The sequence below is a fragment of the Oryzias latipes genome, chromosome 23 (genome assembly GCF_053564925.1).
Source record: "Oryzias latipes strain Hd-rR chromosome 23, Olatipes_Hd-rR_3.1".
Lineage (NCBI taxonomy): Eukaryota > Metazoa > Chordata > Actinopteri > Beloniformes > Adrianichthyidae > Oryzias > Oryzias latipes.
Window position 1 is genome coordinate 8959975 of NC_136259.1, and position 27509 is coordinate 8987483.

General features: G+C 40.3%; 1 protein-coding gene across 4 annotated transcripts in view; it reads right to left on the reverse strand.

The window, feature by feature from the left end:
• The window catches only part of tafa5 (TAFA chemokine like family member 5), a 221596-nt gene that overhangs the window by 133057 nt on the left and 61030 nt on the right, over positions 1-27509 (reverse strand). The window contains exon 1 of one of the 4 annotated variants that reach the window (XM_011490952.4): positions 24023-24640. The exons of 2 other annotated variants lie outside the window; for them this stretch is intronic. In XM_011490952.4, the coding sequence (XP_011489254.1) occupies positions 24023-24113 (91 nt within the window). In that variant the 5' untranslated portion in view covers positions 24114-24640. Of the gene's footprint in view, positions 1-24022; positions 24641-27509 lie in introns of those variants that run through there. One more of the 4 variants, XM_078941542.1, reaches the window with a different exon arrangement.

Sequence of the window (27509 nt, forward strand, 5' to 3'; positions counted from 1 at the left end):
AACTTTACAAAAGAATGTCACGCCAAGAAGGGACATACTGCATGAAAGAAGAAAAAAAAACAATGTTTGTAAGCAAATGTTGCTTAAAAGTTATACAACACCATATATATTGTATATATTTAAAAGTTCTTAGGACCTCAGCAACCTTTAGAACTTAATCTTCACATTACTTTTAACCATTGACTTTAAATGACGACTAAACTGAGTAACCCCCCCCCTCACGTTTCTTAATAAAAATAAGAATATAATCAAGGAAAAAAATAATATTTTATCACTGTCATTGTGAAAGAATATAAAAAAACACAATTGTAATTTCTCCAAATGTTTGGAAAAGTAATCATCGAAACACGACTAGCACATTTTGAAAATTGTCCTAGCTGCAATGAGGAAACTCACAATGCAATGCAAACATTCTGGACCCCTTAACGCTTAACACTACCTCTAAATATTTCAATGCTGGAGGGATGAATAGATGCTGTAAAATGGCAACAACCCCGCTGCACACTCCGGGTCACTGGTGCTTCTCCTTTAGTACTAAAGAGTTCACGTCCATAAAGAATTGAAGGAACAGGAGCTCCTCCTTCAATGGAGTAAGTCGAGCGGTTGGCCTGATGACAGAGTCTGTAAAAAGCCTAAGATGAAAAGACGACATACTTCTGGCAATGCATGAAGATCCAAAAACACAACCCCCAACGTAGTATTACAGATGAAAAAAAATCAGAACTGGAACCTTTTCCAGCTGACAACCTTTTGTTGACGATTTATTAATATTTTTATGTGTTGTTTTATTAGTTTATTTTTAACTTTATTGTACAAAATGGAAGTACATTACAAAACACAATTTTATTAAAATAATTGTTAAGTATGACATGTATTTTACATAAAAACATTCAAGCTTCTACAACTGATTGAGGCTTTTAGGGGATGATACTGAGATACAATTCAATTTGTTTGATTAGTATGGGGGGGGAAATAATAGATGAAGAGAATTTGCATTTATGAATATAAAATTTGCCAAATATAATAAAAAGATTAATTATGATTTTTTTTTTATTTGAGTCCACATTTTTATTATGAAGTTCAAAATTTATATGATCTAATTTCAGAGTTAAGTTGGGGTGAATCTGTGTTTATGATAAATTGTAAACACTTTTTTGCCCACAATCTTTTTTTTTTTTTTTGCACAAAAAATTCTAATTTTAATACTAAAAAAGATGGTTAGTTATTTCTGGGTGTTCTTTGGAAAAGGTACAGTTTGGTTCAATTATTTTTAATGTATCTTAGCAAGAATTGATTGGTGGGGTACATTTTGTGAATTATTTTAAAAGAAATGCTTTTCATTTTATTATTTATCATAAACTTTTGGGTCACATTCCAGCCTTTCCTCCAAACACTGTCTGGAACAAAACGTCTTCAGTAGGTTTTGGTACTTGGTGAAGAACTGACAACCCTTTGAAACAAGGCACATATTTTTTTGGTGTTGTTCTTGTGGGTAGAGGTAAAACAGATTTTTCCTGTGGTGATGTCAGTCGTATCACCTTCTGTTGAAGACACGAATGATCCTTTTTTTTTTGCTAGCTATATAACGGTTGAACATTCATGGTCTTGCAGACTCTTATTTTTAAGACGTCCCATTGTTTTTCGTATACTGATTGAACTAAACTTGTTCACCATGGGCCTGGAATTGACTTGTCAATCAATCTCTGTGCTGTATCTTATGTCCAAAATGCATTCAGTTTGCCAAATCTACATAAATCTTTGTTTTCATTCTGTCGTACTGGACTTATTTTTTCTATACGGATATTTGAACTTTGACAGGTTAACCAAAAGATAAAACTCTTAAAATGTCTGTCTGAAGCTACGTTCATACCGCCCTCTGCAACGCAGGTTTAAGCAGCCACTTCCAATAAAAAGATCTGTGTAAAAGCGCGTAAAGAGTCAAAACTCTTGTGTTCATGCGTAGCTGCGCACATTTTTAAGACCTTTTTTTGGGCTCAATGTAATAAATATTGCTCCAATTGAACGCATGTTAAACATCAAACTAGGTCAAATTTGGACAAATCAGGGACTTGGATCTGCTAACGACATGTGGACTTTACTAATTTAATAATAATTTAATATTTTGAATATTTTCTATTTTAACTCACAGAAGTGCCAACCATTTGAAAATTGATCTAGACATTTATAGTTGTGGTTTGTGTCTGACCAGAATGACACCAATTCTTTTGTATTTTGGAAGGGAGCTGTGAAAGAAGATGCCTGGAGCGAGATTTGTAAGCTTATTCCATGTGTAGGTGCCGGGCATGCACTTGTAAACAGTAGCTAAAGAAGAAGAAGAAGCCCCACCCTGCTTGTCCAGTGTGAACACCATCATCCTACATCACAAATTCCACCTATTGCAGGTTATCTTTAGAATGTCCCACAATAAATGAGGGCAAACTGTCAAAATTACTTATTCAAACCCCAGTGCAGGCCAGTTTAATGTTTTGGAAATCCAGTTAATTGGTCGGGGGTTCAATTCCCAGACTTGTCAGTGTGTCATTGGGTTGGACACTTAGCTACCCAATTGTTTGAATCCCACAGTCCCTTGATAAACTCAGCCTCCTAAGTCTTGTACAACAATACTTTCTGCAAACCATTGCTTATTTTTAGCAGCCTATTAGAAAAAATAAATAAATATAAACCTCACAGTAGAAAGTCATGGTATCATTCAGTTGCTCGACTAATCCCATGTGTCAACATGCATTCGCTCTGTAAATATGCTTACTGCCCAAAAAAGGAGCATAATTTAATCAAGAAAACCCTCAACGGCCAAATGTTACAGAAAGAACCTGGAGTTTTATCTTTAACGGTCAGGAATTCTTTATGCCAATCACAAGGGGGGAGGTAATGGCAATTCCTACCCCCCCAAAAAAAGAGAAAAAAAACTGCTGAAAAATACTGTTGCTTCGATTGAGAGAACAGATAGATACAAGAACAGAAGATGAGTGCACGGTGTATCACAGTGAAAGCTGACACATCGTTGCTGCTATGGGACTTAAACAACGCCGCTTCCTTTTGTGCTCCCCTCTGAGGAATTCAGCACACCAACATCTGTGTTTTTTTTTTCTTTTTCTTTAAGTTCATCACAACCTGATTCTTCATTCTCCACCCTGTTTTCTGTTTCCAGCAGGAGAAACACTTACCATAGCGCTGGCGTTTTGCATAACAAAAGAGACGAGATGGAGTAAAAAAATAATAATATAATAATAAAAAAAAGAGGCTGGGAGAAGTCAAGTGTGGAAGAAGGGGGACGTTCTCTTTTCATGAGGAGATGTGTGCACATTTGGGTTGATGTGCATGCATGTCCACATTGTGTGGATGTTGGTAATAAAGCCTGGAGGCTAGAGCTGGAGCCCAGACATTCAATGTGCTATAATGGAGCCTATGTGCTCACTGCGGCACGGCATAAATGGTAAATTATTCATTGGCTACCATACCAGAGGTATCATCAGGCTGCTGCTATTAATACAAGATGATGGTCAGCTGGTAAAAATAGAAAAATGGAAAAATGGAGTGTTGATCAGAAGATAAGAACGTGACTCACTCTGATCTATTGTAAAGGTGTTCCTAGTGGTCTTTTAATTATGATTTTGCCCCCCCCCCCCTAAACCTGTCTCGTTTTTCTAGGACATAGGTTCTATAGATCTGCACCAGTTCATTAAAAAATTCCTCTTTGAATTGTGGGTAGGAATGTTCACATAAAGCAACCCCGCCCCCTCTTCCCATTACTTTTAACCATTGACTGTAAACGATGACTGAGTAACCCCTCCACCCTCATTGACTTCATCTAGTTAGAGCTGGATGAGCATCATTTTCGTTGGGTGGTGTTACTTGGTCCAGTTTTCTTGTACAGTCAAAGCCCATAACTGAGAGTTCTCTGTTTACACTCTCTCCTGCTAGTTTACACCCCCAACTTGACATTACTGGTGCAACAAAAAAGGCGAGCAATGTCGAAGCTATCCAGCTGTTTGGAGCTAGATGCCATCTTATACATGGAGAACAAAGACCTACATGGATTTAGTCATCTACAAGTGTAGACCCCATTTTAATCAGAATGGAGTGGAGCAGGGAGCTTGTGGCCCCCCCCAGCGTATTTTCTATATCACAAATACGATCTTTTTCAAACAGCCTTTCTAAAACTCTACAACTGCCCCTGATTTAGAACGATTTGAAAAAAAAATACTCAGAAATACAGTTTTCTGCTTAATTTTCTTTACATATGTCCTGCATCAGCAGGAGAAATACAACAAATACAACTGACATGCTCCTGCCTCACTGTCCCACACATTTGGGGACTGCAACAAAATCATTCCCTATTGGAAAAAAAATGTTTGAAATATTGTCTCTAATATTTAAGCTTAAACTCCCATTGGACCCTATAGCGGGATTATTCGGAATGCCAAATGCACGAATGTGTATAAACAGTAAACAAAACAATGTCTTAAGTTATGTTATCCTATTGGCTAGACGTCTAATCCTACTTAATTGGAAAAGCACATTTCCCCCCAACACATCTTCATTTGGTAAGAAACATAATGCAACATTTAAATTTAGAAAAGATCTAATTTTCATTGAGACAGCAAGAAAACCTTTTGTATGAAGCATGGCAACCATTTATTGATTTTTTTTCAACAGTATTTAAAGACGAGGCAACCTCTACTTAAACATTTAATTGTAAAGCCTGTAAATAAAAAACAAAACAACAACACAATTTTCATTGGATTATGTCACCATACTTGACTTGTTGGTGTTCCAGCAGTTTCTATGTTCTTCTCTATTCACTCCCATTGGAAAAGGTCATCTGGGTTGACCCACTGTCTTTGTATTTGTCTTTGTCCCATCTGCACACTCTATGTCTATCATTTCTCTTACTGGCTCCGGCGACCCTTGTTTCAGTCCCCCCGTCTCCACCGAAGGAGGTACCAAGGTAGTGTAATTGGTATTCAAGCACTGTCACAGCCAATGCAGAGCAACGTTAGCACACAGAGAGTGGAAACATCCTTATCTGGATTTCCACCACTGTGTGGGCCGGGGAGGGTGGTTTCGGCTCCGCTCGCTGGTCTTATTTGTGCTTTTATTCTCCATACGTCTTATTGTCCCCGTTGTTTATTCTCCCTCTGCTATCTGTGCTAATTATTGACAGGCTCTGTGCAGACTTCTGAGCAAGCTCACTGCAGGTACGCTTAACTAGTACTCCTGCACACGGAGAAGAACTCTTGCCTGCATACATTTGTGCTCAAAAACTCACGCGTGGACATAAGACAACGGCATACAGCCCCCTGGCACAGCTGTACCACATCTGCCTTGGTTGCTTTTACACACACACACACACACTGTGCTCACAGCATGTCCTCTCTTCTGTCTTCTCTGGATTCCACAGGGCCGCACTACAAGGCACATGTACTTGCGCAGCAACATTGTTGTGCTATTTTGAGGATGTTGACTAAGTGCTCCCTGCTCCTGAGTCAAAATACCGATCCAAGAGCTTTATTTCTGACAATACACTGAATGGGAATTCATTAAGGAAACATAGGAAATACGGTATTGTAGGACACACTCTGCATTGTATGCAATGGGAGGAGGTATTATTTCTATATACTGAATATAACTATTTATACTTTAGAGCAGTGTTTTTCAACCAGTGTGCCACGGCACACTAGTGTGCCGTGGGAGATGGTCAAGTGTGCCGTGGAAAATTGCCCTCATTAACTGATCTAAAAACATTAACCATCTCCAGGAAATCAGCTCTTTGTTCATCCAAACAGGTCCTGATAAAACACTGAGTAGTTAGGAATATGAAAGATCATAAAATACTTATTTCTTTGTGTTTAACTGATTCTATTAGAGACATTTTGATAAGAATGACGGCACCGCGATTTACCTGCAGCTATAACTGTTTTCTGAAAAGTCCCGCAGCTTTTACTGTCTCCACGACTCCACCAATCATTCTTGAAGGCTTAATCACATGTCATCAGTCTGACCAATCAGAAGTGTTTAAAGTATTCACTTCCTTGTTCCAATTTAGCTCATAACTCACTCATTTCCAACAAAAACACCAGCTAAAGCTCGTCTTTAGCGGTGTAGCTTTCCACAGAATCCGGTATCAGACCGTGGAACAAGTGAACAAAACCATGAAGCTCAGAGACGCAAGTGTTTCTGCCGTTTTCTCGCCGTATTCACACTACATCTCCCATGATGCATTGGCTTAAAGGGACAGCGCCTTAGCGTACAATGAGTCGTCCTTGTTACACGGATTGAAACCACAACGAACATACAGTTTGTATGTAACTTAACTTTTATTACATCTTTTAGAAAAAACATCTGCAACTTCCTGCTTTTTCTGCCACAATTATCACAAAAATGCACGTCAGATTGCCGGGGGGGGGGGCGAGGGGGGGGGGGGGGGGGCTGTAGATCAAAACAGACTATGAGTTTCTGCTTTTTTTTGGGGGGGGGGGTTGCTGGTGTGCCGCGGGATTTTTGTCAAGGTTAAAGTGTGCCGTGGCTCAAAAAAGGTTGAAAAACACTGCTTTAGAGGTCTCCAACCTTCAGGCCACAGACCATTCTCTCACAGACTACCAGTGCGAGGTGAAGTTGGCATCAGATGTGTTTTTTTTTTTTGCTTCTGGCTTTTATTAATTTTTTTTTTCTACTCTAGATTTCATGAAAATCTAGAGACAAAGATTTTTCTTTACCCTTATACATCAAAGTGGACACTACAAACCAGACGCCAACTTCTGCCTCTTTTGACTTTTTAGGTGTGGCACATAAATACCACAAAATGCAATCATACAGCCTTCATAAAACTGACGACTCTTTGTTTTTATGAAGCTTTATTAGTAACGTTCTCTTAATATTATCTTATCTTATTATATTATATTAATCTTATATTATCTTTTTTTGCTGTTATTAGTTTTTTTTTTTCCTACAGATAAGTGAATTTCCCCATCGCAGGATAAGTAAAGTCATCTAATCTAAATTAGAGAGTCAGTTGCCAGATATTTTGAAGAGTAGTCTTTATGTGTGGAAAACACTGTATTTTCAGTAGAACTCTTGTCTCTTAAATGAAGCTCTCACTGTTTTTTTAAGTTAAAGATTTGTCTTCACCTTCCTATCCTACAATTGCTTGGAGGTATCAAATTAGCGGTTAGAGCAGCCACTTTAAGAAGGTACCAAATATATTTAAGACAAGAAGACATGCGTCAAGACTGAATCATGGACAGATAAGAAAAAATGCAGAACGCGCCTAGATAGATAGATAGATAGATAGATAGATAGATAGATAGATAGATAGATAGATAGATAGATAGATAGATAGATAGATAGATAGATAGATAGATAGATAGATAGATAGATAGATAGATAGATAGATAGATAGATAGATAGATAGATAGATAGATAGATAGATAGATAGATAGATAGATAGATAGAACCCTGCCACTTAATGTTTGTCACACTGAAATTCATTTGCCCTATTTGTGTTTTGGTAATTAAAGAAATAAACATTACAAAAAAGCTGAAGTGTTTGTTACATTAATGTTAGCACAGCTATCATTTAAACAATGGAAGAAAAAAAGACACATAGCCTGGGAACAGTTGCAAGGATCTTAATGGTTTTAGAGTGCTAAAAGGCTAAAAACATTGTTCTTTTTATGGATGTCATAAGTAGCGACTCTTTAATACCTTTGTCCACCTGTCCATTAGCTACACCTCTTGGTATGCCTAATGGATCACTTGAAGGTGGAGAAGTAACTGAGAACAATGACATGAAAATAATTTATTGTTGGGAAACAGCCATTATTCTTCACAAGCAGCCATGTCTTCATTCTAGCATGTTACGATAATCAAAGGCAGTGAAAAAAAGAATTCCCTTTAAGATGATTTATGTGGTGCAGAATAGAAATAGCTGAATTCTAATATTTTATGTTAAAAAAGTTTTAAAGAAAAAAGTCAAAATTTTACTTGGTTTCAATTATGTCAAAAGTTGTGACTCATGCTAACCAAATGAGCATTTTTTGTTATCAGGAATAACAAAAAAACATGTATGGCTAAACTGATCCAGATAGACTTTTTTAAACAAAAACAAAAAGGGGGTATTTACTGTAAATATTTCACACATAGTTCATTTACAATTTTCAGTGCAAACTAAGCTGGTAGCGCTAGTTTTAAGCCCACTCTGTGGAATCTCAAATGTTGTGCAGGTCAAGCTCAGTCAATCAAAGAGCTTCATTAAAGCGCCGTGTAGCCGCAGAGAAGAGCTTGACAGGTTCTGCATTGTTCTTGCAAGACAGGATCTGGACAGACATGCTGACATGACGCAGCGCCAGCGCTTGCACAGAATGTTAAAAAGAGATGCTAGCATCAATCTTGTGTGGGCTATAACATGACAGAAATGCTAACTTCGAAGAGACATATCCAGAGAAATGAACTAATCCTTGTCTTTTAACTATTTTTTTTAGAGGTTTTATCCATTACTGGCCATACGACCCATTTTGTGGGCACTCTGTAAACCAGGAGTCACCAACCCTGTTCCTTGTGGGCTAACGCGCTTCTTGTTTTGCAGCTAATCCTGCTTCAGTAGATGCTGATTAGCTGGATTGAATCAGCGCACTTTCTTATTTATTTTTTTTCTTAACTTGTCCTGTCCAACAGCTGGGCAAACAGATGAGAGCTGAAGGCCTCTTGTGTTGGACATATTTTACTTTAACAGGGGTTATGAATCTTCTGACAAACCAGAGGTATGTCTGAATAAACCCCTTTTGTAATCTAGGCCAAACTTTATTCATTTTAATCGTATTTGAAAATCTTTTGTGTTGGACCGGACGGAATCAGCACACTTTCTGGTTGACTCCACACACTAGGTGAGCAGCAAACATCAGCTGTGTGTATGACAGCATTTACTTGAACAAAACTTCATTTTTTTTCCTTCAAACTTTGCTAAGTTTACTTTAAGACATAGCATATGATGGTCTGCTAAATCTCCTTCTGCATTACACATGACCATCACTAATACAGTCAGACTAATTGTTTCTTTGTTTTGATTTTACACTTTACAAAAGTTTAGGATTACCTGCCCACAAACATACTGTATTTTTTTGGAACATGAGGGAAATTTTAAGTCCACGGTATGAATAATGACAGAATTCGATAGAAAAACTTCCCATCAAACTGTTTGCGACCCTCTACCACCCAACACCAAACTCTTGTCCCTTATAGCCATTCTGGGTAGTGTAGTCATATCATTATCTGACTATTTTGTGCTTAATTAAGTAAAAAGACTCTTGTTTCAAGAAAAAAAAAGTCTTAATGTATGGAAAATTATCTTATCAAGAAAGTCTTTGAATAGCAAAATAATCTTAGTTTGAGGAAAAAGTACTTAGTGACTAGAATTATTTTTTTTAAACTAAGCATTTGGTGAGATCGTTTTTTGCTTACACCATTGGCAGTTTTTTAATGTTTTTTTCGCTTCCTTAATTTTGATTCAATTTAAAACTTATTTCTAGGGGGCCATTTTGTTCTACAGCATGTCTCATATTTACCAAAATACATTACATTTTTGATCATTGTTGAACATTTGCTCTTTTTTTAACCTTCTTTTATCTTCTATGATCAAAAAAAGCATAATTCTTCTGGATTATATCCTTCTAAACATCTTAAATGTGATCATTTGGTAATGGCCTTTCTTGTCTTTAGATATATTTAGGTAGTAACAATGTAAAATGGCAAACAAGTTGGAAAAGCTAAAAAAATGCTCTGACATAATTATAGTATTGGAATTAAATCTTGCAAAGATTTAAACTAAAACAGGAATTGGAAAGAAACCTTGCATTTTCCCTGCATTTCTCTCATTAGAGCAGGTGGTAGTTACTGAAACGACCAACCCATGTCTGCCGTTACCTGGGTTGCCATGGTAACCATCTCCCAAAAATAATTTATTTCGGTGAGCAGTCTGCAACTTCCTCTGTCAATTTCTTTTTTTCCAAACGACCTCCGTCTTGCTTCTTTTTCTGCGTTTGTCTCTTAGGTTGGTTCTTACTTTCCGTCAACTCTGCATCGAATCCGTCCCTGTCTTCCTCATTAGCTGTCACCGTGTGCCCATATTCAGCCATGGGGTGAGTTCATTTGCTGCCACAACAGTAGGAAGTAGTGCACCAGTTTCTACCGTTGGGTTTTCCTCTATGTTCACCGTTGGGACTACACGTGGGTCTGCTCATTTGCGTAAAAAACAACAAAAAAAACAAAAAAGCAGATGTACAGGTGTGCATGCATGTCTGCATGCATGCATGAAGCCCAATTTCCCGAGTGTGCAAGTGTTCATGCCAATTATTTCATTACTGGCTGGCAGATTTCTCTTTGCACTATAAATGCTCCCCTATCCACAGACAGCAGGAGCAACTCCAGCAGTCACACACACACACACACACACACAAGCTAGTACACAGCAACCAGTTCAGGTCCATCAATTAGGGAGGCAATTTGCTCAAGTGGTTCCACCTGGGCCAAAAAGCAGGTGGGTAGAAGTGCTCTGGTTACCTATCGGACGTTATTATGGCTGAAAGATCGCTGGTTATACTCCTGCCATGCCTCTGTGACTTCAGTTAGACATTCCGTCAAGTTGATAACACCGTACCCGTCACTGTGCTGGAACCACATGACACATGACGCTAGCTTTCTGCAGATATGATGTGTGAACACATGTTTCGTGTCAGCCTATTAAGCTGGCGGTATTTAGGAGACGAAAATGTAATGCATCTCCACCCGCGAGGGTAGTGATCTCCCTAGAAAGTACATACCATCTCAACTTTTATCGGCGTGCCTCGCCACGTTTCATCCTCTCTGGAGTCCTTCAAAAGAAGTACAGCTCTGCATTGACTTGTGTGGGTAAGTGACCCCTCTGAGTTTTGCATGCGTATGCACACACGGCTGCCACTGTGGACAAATGTTCAGAGCGTGCGACGATATTTTACCCAGCATGCCACAGCCCAAACACAGTCTGTTTTAGACTTGGAGCTACAGGAGTTTCCTTTTGCAACATTCCACAGCCAACATACGATGGCGCATATGCTCTGCCCAGCAAAGATGAATGCTTGTAGACATAACGTCTCCATGCGTAGATCCACACTTTTACACATTATCAAGCTCACACTTGAATAAGAACACAGCACCACGAACCCTTATGTCACCCTTTAGTCTTCCCACTGTTGCATTTAAGCAAGGACATTCCTCTCCTCCTTGGAAGTGCTTTTATCCTAAGGCTTATGTGACAAAGCGCAAGATATAATTTATTGTCTGTTCAGCAAGGCAAATTTGCCAACCTGGCACATTCCATTTGTGAACATACCACTATTAAAATACAATTATCAGGTGTAGATCTGACTCCCGCCTTGTTGTGAATTTCTTGCCAATGATAACTTATGGAAGCTAAAACACCCGACTTCACGTCTTAGTCACAACTCCCCTTATGGGGGAGTAGAGGGCATCAGGAGGCAAAAAATGGGCAAACCTGGAAACCCACAGGGAATATCCGAGTTATAGAATGCTCAGTTAGACCAATGAGCACAATTGTTTGTACAGATTTTCTTTTTTCAGGAATGCAGGCTGTAAGTAAGGGTGAAGTAGGTGAGACACAGGCACGTTGCATGAGGATGTTAGTGCTTTTTATGCAAAAGGTGCACGGTCCTTGCCTGGCTGTTATAAATTTAGGAAATTAGACAATCAGGGCATAGTTTGTATGGACGTTGTACAGGTACTTTCGTATCACGTGCACATCCAGTCCAGACGGCATTCGTAGGCGGTCAGCAAGAGGCCAATACTTGCACCTTACTAAAAACTAAAGTGTGGCCTAAAGGCATCGTACGACAGCATCACCTGTTCATCATCAGTGCGTGTAACTTACATAATTCTTACAAATACTTCACAATACACTTACCACATGCACAACAATGGTGCATTCCACTTTCACGACAATCCCTTAGGGTGGCCGCATGAGGCTGAAGGAAACTGCGAGACACACCTGCGCTCCTCTTGAGCTGCACTCCTCCTGTCTATGACCCTCTACAATCCAGAAACCTACAACCATTCTGGTCAACCCTCATATGTGTTCATGTGACTAAGGCATTAGGGAGTAAAGACTGACTACATCAGTGTCATGAGGGAAAGTTATGGCGCTCACACATAAATTCATACCCACAGAGGAAGATGAGCAGCACAGAAATAGATATGTTGAGATTCTCCTACAGACTTCTTCCCAGTTCTGTCAGAGCTTCAGAAAAAAACGGGATTGTTTTACGACTATATGCATCATTCCTTGTAAACTATTTCGAATAAAATGCACATATCTTTTAAGTGAACGATGTTGCTTTAAAACAAGAAGTGTATCAGCAACGCAGAGGGGAAAAAAAGCTTTCTGTATTCATGAGTTTGGTTTTAAGAGTCCCTGCAGGTAGGATAATGAAGTTCCTCTTCCCCATGTGGAATGGACCATAATGATTATGATGAGACAGAATTGTTGGGCTTCTTTTTCTCCCCCCGCCCCTGCTGTTATATCCCAAAGTTGTAAAGACATGCATAAAATTATATGAAGCAGGAATGTAACTGTTAAAAAAAGAAAAAAGAAAAAAAAGTAGGGCCTATGAATAGAGGAAACAGGTAAACAGATGCCCCAAAATTTGTCCCACAAAGACAATCTGAGAACATCTCAGATTTCAAAAGCAGTAAACATTTTCCAACACTTCTCCATCCTGGCTTCACCGTGTAATTTATACTCCATCTAATCAATCTGGCGCTGAAAGCAGGTCGGTTCTCTGCATTCCAATCGCTCACCCAATTTCAAAAGACAAAGAAGTTGCCATTGGGTAAACAAAATGAAAACATGCCGTCATTTGAATAATGATATCCCAGCAACATGCTGGAATATAATTGAAGGCCGTGATGCTTGCCAGCGACATCAATGATGTCGGAGGGAATCGCCGAGCAGCCTGCAAATCTGATGAGTTATCTTAGCGTGTTCCATGACTAACACCCATGTCAGCACGTTTGCTGCCACATGCTTTAATAGCATTAGAAGATAGATGAGTGGCAGCGCTTGTTATGACCATTGACGACATGGTTCGTCCCTTTAAAGTGAGCTGAACCCATCTGACTTTCGCTGGGGCCGGCCTGGTCGTGGTGTTGGTGGTGGGGGTGCAGAAATTGGAGACCCACAAGCAATCTATTCAAGGCAGCGACGAACTAAGAGGATGTGACGCGCCAATGTTTTTTAGTGATTTTCATTATGCGTCATTCCCGTCTAATTCATTTTCAATTGGACCATAAGAGTTGTCACCGTGAGCCATGCAAAAGACGGGAGCGAAAGGGGGAGGATCTTGTTTGGCTGCGGGACACGTCGCCGAAGAAAATAATGATCTTTATGAAATTGCTTTGGACACAATCTGACAGGCGAGACAAAGCAAGAGGCCGGTCTTGTTCGAATCGATAAAGCTTCCATTAGTTTTCTAAAGAGTAACATGTAATTTATTGCAAAGGAGGGAGGTGGGGATGGGGGGGTAGCATAACATTGGTAATATTCCAGCCATTTGTCACCAAAAAAAAACACGCTATAGCCAACCTAATGTCAAATTAAACCTACACCTCTGTCAGATGGAAATTAAAAACGAAACGCTCCGAACACACTGGATCCATAAAGCGTGACGGAGCTTGTTATCACAGACACCACATTCACGTTGCTATGTCCTAAGGGGGTGAGCCTTTGTGTAAGGCAGGAAAACCTAGTTTCCATGCTCATTTGAACGACTGTGATCGTATACGTGCAGAAGATCAGCCTTTTTAAGTAGCTATTGATCAGCCCGTTGAACACAGGCGATTGATTGAGCGCAGGGACAACCTCATCTCTACCTTTGACACAGAGTACAAATTGATACCACGAAAGGGTAAACACACTTCTCAACCATCATTTCCTTGAGAAGGGGTGGGACTATGACACTCCAGAGCTCTGGTGGTCACGGAATCGATATCCTAGGAGGAAATAGACATGGGATCTGCCTGAACTGGAATATGTCCATTAGATCATCCACGCCGGATCCTCAAACAGTAGGGCTTCCCTTCTGAGAGGAGCGCATGAACGACGGGTTGTCGGTGCTGCAAGAACGGGCCCAGCAGAATCCTCCCTTCCCTTGAAAGAAAATGCTGATCTGAGAGGATCTTTCTCCCACCAGCTGACAGGCCGATAGACAAATGGCTGTGCTCGTCTCTAACCTCTCAAACTAACAACCTCCTCCTTTTTTATTACTTGTCAGACTTCCCTGCATGCTCCAAACATTCTTCCTCTTTTATTCAGTATGTATGTGTGTGTGAGTGTGTGCGCTCAACACCCACATGACTAATTCATACAGCTGAGCTCTATCAGAGCGCAGTGACCAGAACACATTCCCTGGCTTCTGGCTGAGGTTTTAATTAAAGATACAGCTGCAGTAGCTGAAACCATCCAGTTCTTCCTGCAGGTTTTGACACCTCCCTTCCAGGAAAAAGCACGATCTAACGACCTGGGCCTACGTGCTGATCCGGCCCGCAATTAACTCCATGTGGTAGACATTTCATCGCCAGCCAGCGTCCCTATCGCAGTAGGTAACGCGCCCGAGGAAGTGAGATGTAGCGTTGCGTGTCCTTGCTGATTCAAGGTTTTACAGACTCGTTGAAATCTTCAGGCTTGGATTGGCGGGGCTCTGGGGAGTTGAACACAGTAAAGCGGGGGGGGGGAATGAAGTGTGTAAGGGGCCATGTCTTCCTGACATCACTATTTTCAAAGGCCAGCGAGAGTCTCCAGCAAAAGCCCAGGCCCCGGAGAGCCAGCTCTTTTTCAATCGGGCTTGAACTCCAGCGATTGCCATCGCTCCCCTTTTTACCGTCTCACAACCCTGCCAAAATGCAATCAATATGTCTTTAGGAAAACAGGGTGCAAAAAGTGTACACTTTTTTTTAACTAACTGCAATCAATATGAGTGATGATAAAACACTGCTGGGAGCAAAATAAAAAATAAATGATTGGAGACTTCACAGGCCGACGTCTGGCCCCTAGCCTTCAATTGGCATGAAAAAACTGCCACAGGTTTGGTCTGTGATTGATTCATCAAAATGATTTAATTAACAAACCCTTTAACTAATGAATCAATTAGGCGATTGATTAATGTGCATCGCCCTTATGGATTACGGCTGATACAGACCATTAAAGATAAACCGTGCTCAATTTAAAACAGTTTACAGCAGATTACAAGCCTGGGAAGGCGTACCTATGTGTACCATTGCTGCGAGGGATTTCAATTCACCCCGGATTTGCCAAGTAAAACACGCCAATTGTGACAATGCCTCTGTATGCTGAAGGAGCATTACTGCAGTGCTAAATACACGCACATTATCCGGTTCCAGCCTAAAGCTGTGCTCCAGGGCTAAATTCCCTAAAATCCCAGCTTTCTGCAGATTAATAATAGATACTTACAGGGGGAAGACATAATTAATGACTACACCTAGGCTCACGGAGAGCTCGCGCTGCAGTTTACCGGCTGTAATTTACCGATGTTTTCAATGTAGGTGAGGACTGGAAAACAACCGTCTGCTCCGAGACGCCCGAAGTCGTTCAACATTCTGCAGCTGTGGCACCGACTGAATTAATATTCTGACGGAAGGGTGAGGCGCTGCGTTCACAGATGGCAAAATGAAGCCAAATAGGAGCATAGAAATCGGTACAAGTGAACAAAGACCACGGCAAACTGTTGTGTTTCAGGAAGTGAATGAATATATTCAGCTGCAACGGGTAATCAGAACCTCTGCAGGACATTTTATGGATCCCACGCTATTTGACATCTCTGCTGCAAGATAACCAGACAAGCTATGTAGTCTTTTTTTTCTTTCTTTCTTTCTTTTTCAGTCTTACACATCCAATCACATTCATACCATGATGGATCTGCAGGTCATTAGCAGGTCACATCCTGAAGGCTACAGTCAAGCTAGTTTTCCTTTCCTGCTTGCTTTCAGCCGAGAGTTGTGCAACACTGACCTAATTAGGCTGAGATTCTTTTAGACCGCAACCCGATTGGCGTCTATGATTAATTGGAAATTGGAAATGGTTTATTTCAAGCAATCAAAGCAAGATAATGCAAATGAGATTAATGCAAAGAAAGAAAGTCAGTATAGACTAGGGCTGCGGATCGTTACTTTAGGTGGCGATTCATGAATCAAGATCAACGATTAACAGGTCAAACCAATATTTATGGGCCGCAGTAGTCCTGGACTGCAAGGAGCATCTTTGCTTTCGCAATTCTTCTTTTTTACTACACGTAACCGAAATCTGCACTCACCTAGTATTCTGGTTAAAATGAATTTTGAACATGGTCAATGACACCCCATTACTAAAAAATTGTCAAAAAAAATGAATGGGGCAAAATACTCTAATGGAGCTCAATTTCTTTTTTTAAAATCCACTAACAAACCAAAACACGTAAGATAGCCAAAGGACCTTTGGTTGGCAGACATTTTTCGTGGCAAAGACTGAAATTTGGCCATTTTTGCACATTCTGGGAAAAGGAAACTTTTGTTCAAGAGCTCCTCCTCCTTTAGCACACACGCCACAAGATTAAGTCTACAACTGAAGTTTTGTTGACCTTCAGGAAGAGGCCACGATCTAGAATCCCCCCGAAAAAAAACCCCCCTGTAGTGGAAATTCAAACTCATCCCAGGGATTTCAACCAATAAAGTTTGTAGATTTTGAATGATGTTAACGTGGCGATCTCGCAAAAGTGGCATTTTGCCATCGCTGGCAAATTTTTTTAATCGGAATATTGGGAAAATTTAAACACGAATTGTTGCCACAAACAAACGCAACAATATGACATAGGATATGAACATATTCGGAATTTGGGCGTGGTTAACAAGAAACCTCAGTTGCGAATGAAATCCACAATTTTTACTTTCGTCGGTTCTTCAAAAAAATGACATGGACTGTTTTATCACAGCCAGGCGACCCAAAAAAAAAAAACAATCTGGTTGCCATGGAGATAAAACCAACAGGAAAGCCACCATTTTGAAAGTGGAGGCTTTTTGTTTTCATGAATTTGTCCCATGCAGCTCTGACCAGGGTGGCAAGGGCAGAGCGGGGAGTGTGAAGCAGCTGCTCAGGCGGCAGGGGTGGGTGTGGGTAGCGCATGTGGGCCATACAAACGTGGCGTTATATGTTTGAATGGTTGCCAGTACGTATGTCTTTTGACAGGATTTATGAAAATCACAGTATGTATTTAGTCACCATCATTTATACCTCTACCTAGAATAGAAGGCAAGAATCTCTAAAACCTAACAAAAAGAAGCATCAAAATTTAGAAAAAAGAAATACTATGTGCTATTTTAAACAATGTCTCACTCACAAGTTTTTCTATTAACTTCCTGGTTTTTACATTTTTTTTAATGTTCAAAATTTTCGATAGATGACATGAAAATACTAAATGAAGACACAGCAACACCTAAATAAATATGCAATAACTAGAAAATATTCAGTCCTTCCTAAACTGACAATAGTGTTTCCAACAGACATGCTTCATAAACTGACTTTTTTCATTTTTAGTGCAAATACTAACAATTTCCCACACTTTAATGAACATTCAACAGAGGCATTCAGGTACAGTTTCTACGCCATGCTCGCAGTCGTCCCATAATTGATTACAAGACTTTTGTTATATTTGCTTATCACATATTTTATAATGTAATTTTTTTTCTATATAGTGGAAAAACAAAAGAAATCCTCCCAAACTATTGATGTACATCTGCAAATGCAGTATTGTACGGCTTCTCCGCCGTGCTTGCAGACAGTCAAAATGACCTCACATAATTCATCACGAGATTTTCGTAATATTCCTTATTTCATTTCCATTATATTTTTTACTCGAATAGTCGACTATATTTAAAATAAAATCGTTTTTTCAGAACTTATTTCTGTAAACTGAACTTCAGTTTCATTTTTTTATTTTATCTACAAAAAAAACTTGATAGCTTTATTTTAAAACTGAAAACCATCACCAAGGGTTTTATACTTCCAGTGACAGCACATGTGGTTTCTAATGGTTGGTTTAAATGCTTATAATCCATCATTATTCAGCATTTTAAAATGTTAATTACATAATTTGAAGTGCATTTATTAAAATACTTTGCTTTCTTTATAAAGATCAAAAACATCCCTCATTTTTCTTACATTTTTAATTCACTTATTCATTAAATTTGTATTTAACCGTTTTTAATATGTTTAGCTTTAATGTAAAGTGATGTGTTTCAATTTTTAATTGTGATTAAGCACTTTATAAATAAAGATGATGATGATTTTATCGTTGACAAATTGCAAAAATCCAAATTTACTCCTTACAGCCCTAATAGTACTTTGGATTTGAGAGTCCTGACATGAAGCACTCTTTAACCCTGCCTTCTCCGTGGGCCGTGTACTCACATGACAGCGAGCATTTACCACTCCTTGACCCAAATCTGCCTGAAGCTGCAGCTCTGAGCACCCCCCCCCCACACACACACACACACACACACACACACCACACACACACCTCGATGTCAGAGCACGTCACTCCAACCCGCAGCCTCTAAAAGGTGATCCCGCGGACGGAAAATCTGTCTGCGGTTAATGAAATAAGACTTTGGTCGGCGGATGTCAGATGCACCGGGTGCACACACATCTCCGTCACTTATAGACCCGCTTTTGGCTCAGGCTGCAGTCGCACCAGAAGATCAATGACTGCAGTCTTTAAGGCAGAGCAGTGGTGTGTTTGGGTGGAGCTGGAGAATGCAGAAAAAAAAGGTTTTAACGCTCCCAGCCTTAATGAAAAGTGCCCTAAAACGCATTATTTCTTTAAAAAAAAGAAAGAAAGAAAAAAGGCCAGCAACAACTGCAGTCCCAGATGGTTTTCCTGTTGGCACAGCCGATGAAGAAGCCCAGAATGTTTCTTTCTTCTTTTAAAAAAAACAAGACAAAAGTGCTCAAAACCATTTTGTTGGTTCCTCAGTGTGGTTTTGTTGCAACCTGGCTACCATCCAAAGTGAAAACAACCATAGGAATCCCAATTTGAACTAAAAACGTCAACCCCACCGCTGTGAAAAAGACTTGATTTTGCTGTAGGGGGTTTGTTACCAACAGATCCTGCAGAAATGATCCGACTGAATGTTTCTTTTTCTGTTAACTGAGAGACTTCATCCTTTTTTTCTTTGCATCGTTTGAAATCGAGACTGTTTTTTTCCCCCCGTTTTCAGGCGGTTTCTATGGTTTCCTTATGGATTGTATCACATGCACACTCAGCTGCTTTGACAAAGCTACTGACAGGACAAAAACAATAACTGCAAATCATCCACCATCAAGTTACTATTACAGTCAGATGCCATTACAAAAATGTGTTCTAAATATTTAGTAATTTTTTTTTTTCTTGATTATTAAAAAAAGTGAGTTCTTTTTGGTTTCTTTTAAAAAAAATAATGATAGAATAAAACAAAATCAATCACCCTGAGCCTTTATCCTCTGAGTGTTCTTTAAAGATTTCCACCAGGCTTTTATTTTGACAAAAATAACATTTTTTCTGTGACATTTTGGGGAAAAACAATGTAAAGAAATTATTTAAAAAAAAAAGGTTTCCAATTTTGGTTTCTTCTGGAAAAAATTCAGATGCAATGAATCATCCTAAGCCTTAATCCTGAGTGTGCCAGACATGCGGGATGGCAGCAGGGCAGCAACCACTGCTACTGTTTTGAGAAAAGTAAGAGAATGTCCCACCTCTAGTAAGTCATGAAAGTTATGAAAACCCGAAAAAAAGTTGTCACTTTCTGAACAGTAGTTTTAGGCTCTGAAAATTTGCAAACGTTTTTGCGACATTGTCCACACACTGTCTTGTTTTTTTGTTTTGTTATATCGTTTTGTTGCTTCTGTGTGTTGCGTTGCCCAATGAGGAACTTTATTCAACCCTTTAACACAGGTGATGTTTCCGGGGACACAAATCGGTTTTGCACCAATGCGCAACTCTTTGCATTGAGTCACTTTTCCACATTTGAATTATGTTAATTGCGTGAACGGCTAAAGAGTTATGCTTGTCGTGCTAAAAAATACTGTGTTAACCCTTGTGCTATCTTGTGGGGTCATCTGGACCCACAAGATAGCACAAGGGATAAAGGATTAAACTGCCCATACTTTGAAGCAACCTTCTTGTATTTTTTGGAGTATAAGTCGCATTTTTTGCATATTTTGGCCGGGAGTGCGACTTATACTCAAGTGCCACATGTGGGGTTTAGAAAAAGAATTATTAACAACCACTAGGGGGCAATGTAGGTGTATCAGTGTTAGCTACTTCATTTTTTTTAGATGCCCCGCTCAGTTTTACACCAGGTTTAGTAATTTAAAGTGAAAGAATGATTTTGTTAGTATGATCTTTATGCTAGTCACATGTTGCGCTAATATACTAGATTCCTCTGATGTTTTATTAAGCTAAATACAGTTATGGTATAAAGCGTGCAAATATTCTGTCTGTTTATGATTTGGCTTTCAAAATAAAGTGTATGTTTCTCAGGATTTTGTCCCTAAATATGTTTCTCCCCAAAATCACATGTATGTATGATTTTTTTGTCATCTATTATGTATCTTTTGGTTCTGCAACTAATAGTCCAGAGCGACTTATGTACCAAAACATATTGTACACATCACATAAACTATTCACCACAGTCTGGTTTTCACTGCATCTTTAACTATTCAAGGAACGTTAACGTTGGGTCATCTAGACCCACTAGACAGTGCGCTGAACCTTTTTTCTTCAATGATTTGTGATTTTCACTGGTGTCCATGGATTACATGAAATCTTTCCACTTTTATCCACCTTTGTCATGGTAGGGAGAACACGTCAATGTAAGGGTGGGGTCATCTTGACCCCACACGGTAGCACAAGGGTTACGAGAATTTTGAAAGTTTGAAAGACGGTTATGCCATATTACTTCATATATACTTTATAAGTCCGTTTTACTTGAATCTTTCCGGTTTAAGCTGCGGTTTTTCGGTGGCGGGGACACTTCCATGAACTTGTCAGGCCTTCTATTGCCACGTGACAAATTCCTCAACCATTCAAGAGCATAATGGGTTTTTGCTCCACGCCTTGAATTATTGAAGTGGACATTGTAAGAAATGTATGGCACAAAATCCATCCACCATCCCATGGCTTACTGTTCCAATGTATTTCCAGTCAGCCCGGTACAAATTCAGCCCACTCAATCCCGTGTTACAGTCGAAGAAGTTGATGCCCCCCTTTTTGCAATCATAGCTTTGTTTTTTTTTCTTCTGAGGGGTTTGGGGTAACCGGTGACATTCTCCACCCCCCAAGATTGTCTGTTTTCTTAAAAATAGCTGTGGTTTCGACAGGCTACCTTCAGGTGACACAGCGCCTGCCTGCAGCCGTGCAACGCACAAAAACAAAGCAGAGGTGATCAATCTGTGACGTGGCACACGGTAGGCTAAAAATACTTTTGCTCGTTTCCTCCTTGTTTTTTTTGTTCCAGGAGACAGTAGGCATCGGACGAACCGAGATGTTATTCATGAAAGAATAAGTGAGGCATAACCGGACCGGGGTCCGTTCTTTTCAGGCCTCTTGAGCAAACCTTTTCATTATCCTCATCCCCAAAAGACAGCCGCTAAACCCAGTCCTTTCAATTCACGCTATCAGTTCGGATATTAGGCCCTCCGGCCGACGATGACCTTGCTCATTCTTTGAGGTCCCAACATTTTCCCTCTTTCCCCTCCACCTCCACTCCTCTTAAGAACACAAATATGATGGTGGATTTTTCATAGCTTTTTTTTTTTTTGGGAAAAAGAGTATTTGGCTCCAAAGTGAAAATGCTATTCGATGTCAACATAGACAGCAAAGAAGCTGAAGGCGGGACACAGAACTGTGTAAAAAGCACAACATGATACAGACAAATAAACTCAGAGGCCAAGGTCAAAAATATTCCGTTGCCAGTCAACAAGCTCAACAATGCTGATGGCCTGAATCTAATGAGAACCCCTCCCCCCGCCCCATACATTAATACAGCCACCAGCAGCACTTTTTTTTGTAGTTACGTGGCTTAAAAGTCCTCTTATTGACCTCTGAGACATGAGGGAATGAGGAACTTCCATAATTTTTTGTATTCATTTGTATCAGTTACAGTGTTCACGTTTTTTTTTTTTTTCCTATGCTTGAGCTGAATAATAATATATAAATATAATAATAATAATAATATACTCGGGACTGGAAGCAAACGAGTGTGGAGCCCTGAATATGACACTAAAAAAAGAATAAACAAAATATTTATAAAATTTCCCTTCCAAGTAATAATTTGTGGCTACAATTTAGAACTATGTGCAAACAAATCAGCATTTTCTGACCACAATTTACTATGTTGTGCATACAAATTAATATTTTAGTATCATCAGTTTCTACTACTAATTTTTAACAATAAAATACTGATTTGTGTGCATAAACCCCTACTTTGTGCCCAAAAATACCACTTTATCTGCACAAAGTACCAATAAATTGCCAATTTGTGGCCTTGAAATACTAAATTGTGGCCACAAAATACTACTCTGTGCCCAAAAAATACTACTTTCTGCTAAAAATATATTAACAGAATGCCAATTTGTGGCCATGAAATACTTAATTCTGGCCAAAACATACTACTTTGTGCGCACAAAATGCTAATTTGTGCTAAGCAAATATTAATAAAATGCCAATTTGTGGCCATTTAATAGTGAATTGTGGCCACTAACCCCTACTCTGTGCCCAGAAAATACCAGTTTGTGTGCACAAAATGCTAATTTGTGGCTACAAAATACGGATTTGTTCACACAAAATGCTAAGAAAATGTCATTTGTGGCCATAAAATACTAATTCATGGTCAAAAAATGATGAAATTGGTGGAACTTGTTTTTGTCTTTTCTACATGCCATGTCCAGGGTTTCATATCAAAGTCATTCTATTGACCTCTGTGTATTGATGGAAGGGGAAATATGAAGTTGACTGAAAAGACTCTGTCCACTTTTTGTTGTTGTATAGGTAGAGGTTAGCTGTACACGGTCGTTTATTTGGCTAATGCTTGACCTGAATTTCTGCCTGAGACTGAATGCAAAGGAGAGCTTTTTCAAAAAGTCCACACAAAAGAAACAGACTGCTCGCCCCGAGGTCGCGCATGCACCAAAAGGGACCTTTTTTTTGCGTCTATTGGATTCCCGAATCCCACTCGGACTTTGAGTTGCAAGCCTTTCGGTGAAAGAATCTGCCTGCAGACGAATGGGATTTATATTTCTTGTGCTGTAATGTGGATAAAATTATGGTTGATGAAAGGCGGCGGGAAGGGGGGGGGGGATCCGTCAAGTTATGATGCGTTAAAGAACGTTCACTGCTGAATGTCATTCCATTCATTTATCCCCATCCCTGGTTGATGAAAAAAAAAGAAAAAAAAATCCCCACAATGCAACCATGTCTGCAGGCAGATAGATGACAGACATAGACGGAGCTCGGATCCTCTCTGGGAGGTGTGTGACAGATGATGGGTGGCAGAACTAAACCTCCTGGTGAACAGAACCGGGTCAGGGAGCACATAGGAAGGTGACAGGAGCAACATTAAAGCCACTTGACCTCAATGTTACCCCAAAGCTAGACTCTAGTGCCATCTATTGAAAACCTTTTCCTGCCTTTTTGCCCCTCCATTTCTGTTTCCTTACTTTTTTTTTTCTTGTACTGTCATCTCATTTCAAACATCTTTTGTGGAAATGGAGCTTTGATTAAGCAGGAGACAGACTTGTTGATTAGGCTGCAGCTTCTCCTGCGCCCCTGATCCAAAGGAAGGAGTGCGCATCCGATTGCGTCGGATCGCCTGTAGCGGGAAACTTCCCTCCCTCCCTTAAGAGGTGAATGGATGGAAGTTGGGAGTGATTTACCTTCTTGAAGGAGACGAGAGTGGATGAGCAGAATGAGGAAGCAGCAGATCGCCGCTCCGGTTAGAGCCCACGCAACTCTGAGCAGCTGCATCCTCGGCTACAGGGAGGGAGGGAAGGGTTTTTTTGGAGTTTTTTTTTTTTCCAGGCGGACCGACACGGCCGTGGAAGGGGGACTCTCCACGCAACCTCAGGCTCACACACGCGCACGGACTCCTTCCCTGTAAGCCTTTTCATTCATTGCTCAGTTGATAGTCCAGTTTCAAGCACGAAGAGGAGAACTCCGATCCCGAAAAATGGACCCCCAAAAAATAAAATAAAAAATAAAAAAGACCAGGTATGCGCGCGCGCTTTTGGTGCGCCAGAGTCGCTCCAAGTGGCAGATTAACTCCCAGTCACTAGCGGAACGGCTGGCATTTCCCCCCCTCTTACAGGAGTGTGTGAGCTTCGCTCCGCTGCGCCCCCGCGGCGAGTCTCGCTCTTGGAGTGCGCACGGCGCGCGGATGCTGATCAGCGCTCTCCGCGGCGCATTACGCGCATTTCTCCCGCTGCTGGAAAAGAGAAGGCACACTCTGCCAACCCACTCTCCACGCAGGCTCCCCTCCTCCTCCTCCTCTCTCTCTCTTTGCACTCTCTCTCCTCTTCCTCTCGCGTATTTTCCTCCCCACCTCACGCGCTCTCCCCGAACGACTGCTGCTCCATCGTTCAGTCACTTTCCTGTCTTTGTGGGTCTTTCCCCCTCGTTTTTCCTCCATCATTTAGTTCCATCCAGCTCTTGCCATTTGCAGCATAGCCATACTCTATTGCTTCCCCCTAAAAATGCGCACGAGGTTATATTTTTTTTTCTTTCACACATTTTTGTATTTTTCCCATGATGAACATGGATCGAGAAAATTCATCTAAAAGTAGCTTTTCTGGCAATTTATTTTGTTCAAATTATTATGAATCAGAAGCACGGGAATAAATGCAGTTGGATTTTTTTTATTTTTTTTTTATTTTGCAGATGTGACGTAGAAGTTACAATCGGCAATCCACCTGCTCCTTGATGAATCCGCTTCATGTACATCTAAATGTTTCTGGACCAAGCTGGCATGATCATGAATTTTCCATTATGTAATAATATTCCTGCAGAACTGTGCATGACATCAGATCTAAACAGTTTTTAAACGTCAACTAAAAACGTACCTGGCTTTAAATACTTAGCAGTTGGTGTCATCTGATTTTATTTTACTCCTTTTATTGAATTATTATGTATATGTAATTGATTTTTTTTTTGTTAATTTAATGCTGTTTATTACATTTTGTTTTCTAATCTGCTCAATTTAAAATAGTCTTTAGTACTCTGATGGTGTTGTATAGTGCTATAGAAATAAAACTTTATCCTTTCATTCTTTTGGCTCAAAACTGTACACCTGGATAGCTCAGGTATTGCTCGCCACTTTTGTTGCACTTGTCAGGTTGGGGTTAACTAGCGGGAGAGAGTGTATATAGACAGCTCTCAGTTATTGGTTTATGTTATGTTATTTAGTTATTGTCTGTTCCGTGCCAACAGTTCTGCCCACAACTCGTAGGTGAATTTTAAAATGAACTACTGCCACTCTGCCACTAGAAACTGTCCTAGAGAATGACTCCGGTTTTTAGATTTAGGCTAAAGACAGCATGTTCAAAATTACAAGACCACTGGGAACGCTTTGAAAATAAATAAATAGATGATCGAGGTGATATTTCATTTGTATTTTATGCCACTTCACTGTCTCTGCTTAGCTTTGGGTTCTGTCAGAACTCCCCCCCGTCCACCTAAAAATAAAATGAAGATGGTGCTTATGTCTGCACCCCCCGAACAAGAGCGGGGCCAAGCGTGGGCTGTAGGTGATCGTCATGTGGCGCATCTCCTGCACTTCCTTCACGGGCGCCAGAGGAGCGCCGGATCCTGCTCCTCCATGTTAGTCACGCCTCTGGGCCATTGAAACAAGCAATGCTGCTTTGATTAGCCCAGCCCCAGGCTCCCCCACCCCCACTACCAACACCACCTACCACTCAGCACCGCCTTCAAACCTCATTATATGATGACAGCACAGAAAAAAAAGATGCAAATTATCCACCAAAAAAAAAAAAAAAAGCCGCTCTCCGTTGGACGCGGAATCCATGGGAGTTAAAGCGGTCCAACTGGAGGAGAACCAACAGAACAGAACAAGGGCCTGCAGAAACAATAGCCGTGGCCCCCGCTGAGCTCCGAGCAGCTTCCAGTGATGATGATTCACTTCATTTCTGATTCATTCACTGAGCCAGTGCAAGTCCTTCTGGGAAAAAAAAAAAAGCACTGATCACCTGAAGGGTTCTGCGTCCTGGGCTCCCTGCTCGTTTTCCACCCCTGCGTCTCTATTATTCAGTCCGAATGAATGAGCAGAACACTGCAACTCACTCTGTGTTAGTGAAGTGTCAATAAGGCGGGCTCCTTCAGCTACAAGAGCCAATTAGCTCGTCACAGTCGTCTGTTTTCACAGTGCGCTCGAGTGCCGAGACTCTTCACATCTTTTTTGCATTGAAGTTCCTGGTTAGTCATGTCGCTTTTTAGCCTGGCTTATTGCTCTCTTTGAAGGAAACCAGTCCAAAATTTGAAAGGAGATCAAATCTCTATTACGTGTACATTAGGAACAGCATTACTGATTGATGCTCCCGGTGTTTGATGAATGCGGTCTGACCTCCTGTTTTATACTGGCAGTCTCTTTGAGTTGACTTTTCTAGAGAGTAAAAATACAGCATTTGTCTTGACCACAAAGGGCACCGAAAACCTTATCATTTTCTCAAAAATGAACAACATACTGCATATAATCCGATGTCCCTTAAGTATGAACTCTTTGTGTTTACTGAGCTGGAATTAACTTTCTGTGGTACACAATGCTCAAAAATCTGTTCAAATGCTTTAGTCCGACCTTGGTAAAAATAAGATGAAAAAGACAGATTGTTGGAGCATTATGGGTAATGTAGTCAGGAGTCTGGCTGAGGGATATGTTCTGTGCTTCAACATAGCGAAGTGAAAAAGTATTATTTTGTATTTGATGTGTTACAACTGAACATTGTTGAGAGTTATTGATAATTTTGACTTATCTGTCATGTTGAACTTTCTGTAAAAGCTAATGAAAGAAAAAAACGCGAAAAACAACACAGTTCACTAGAAAACTTCCCATCGACCCTTCTGACCAATCACCTGCCTCATGGCCCCTTTAGGCATTCTGAGTGTTTACATTTGTCACAAGAATGTAAACACTGGAGACACAGCTCCGGTGTTAGAGGGTTAATGCACCTTATAATCCGGTGTGACTTTCCTAGATATTCAGGTGACACATCCCCACCACTCCGATGGGGAATATATTTTTGGTGTATAGGTGGAGGAATCCTATACGTCTTATTCGACAAACTTCTTCGTTGACTATTTTATTTTTGAAAGTCCATTGTCGCAGTCGCTGGGACTCTTAAGCCGAATCCGAGT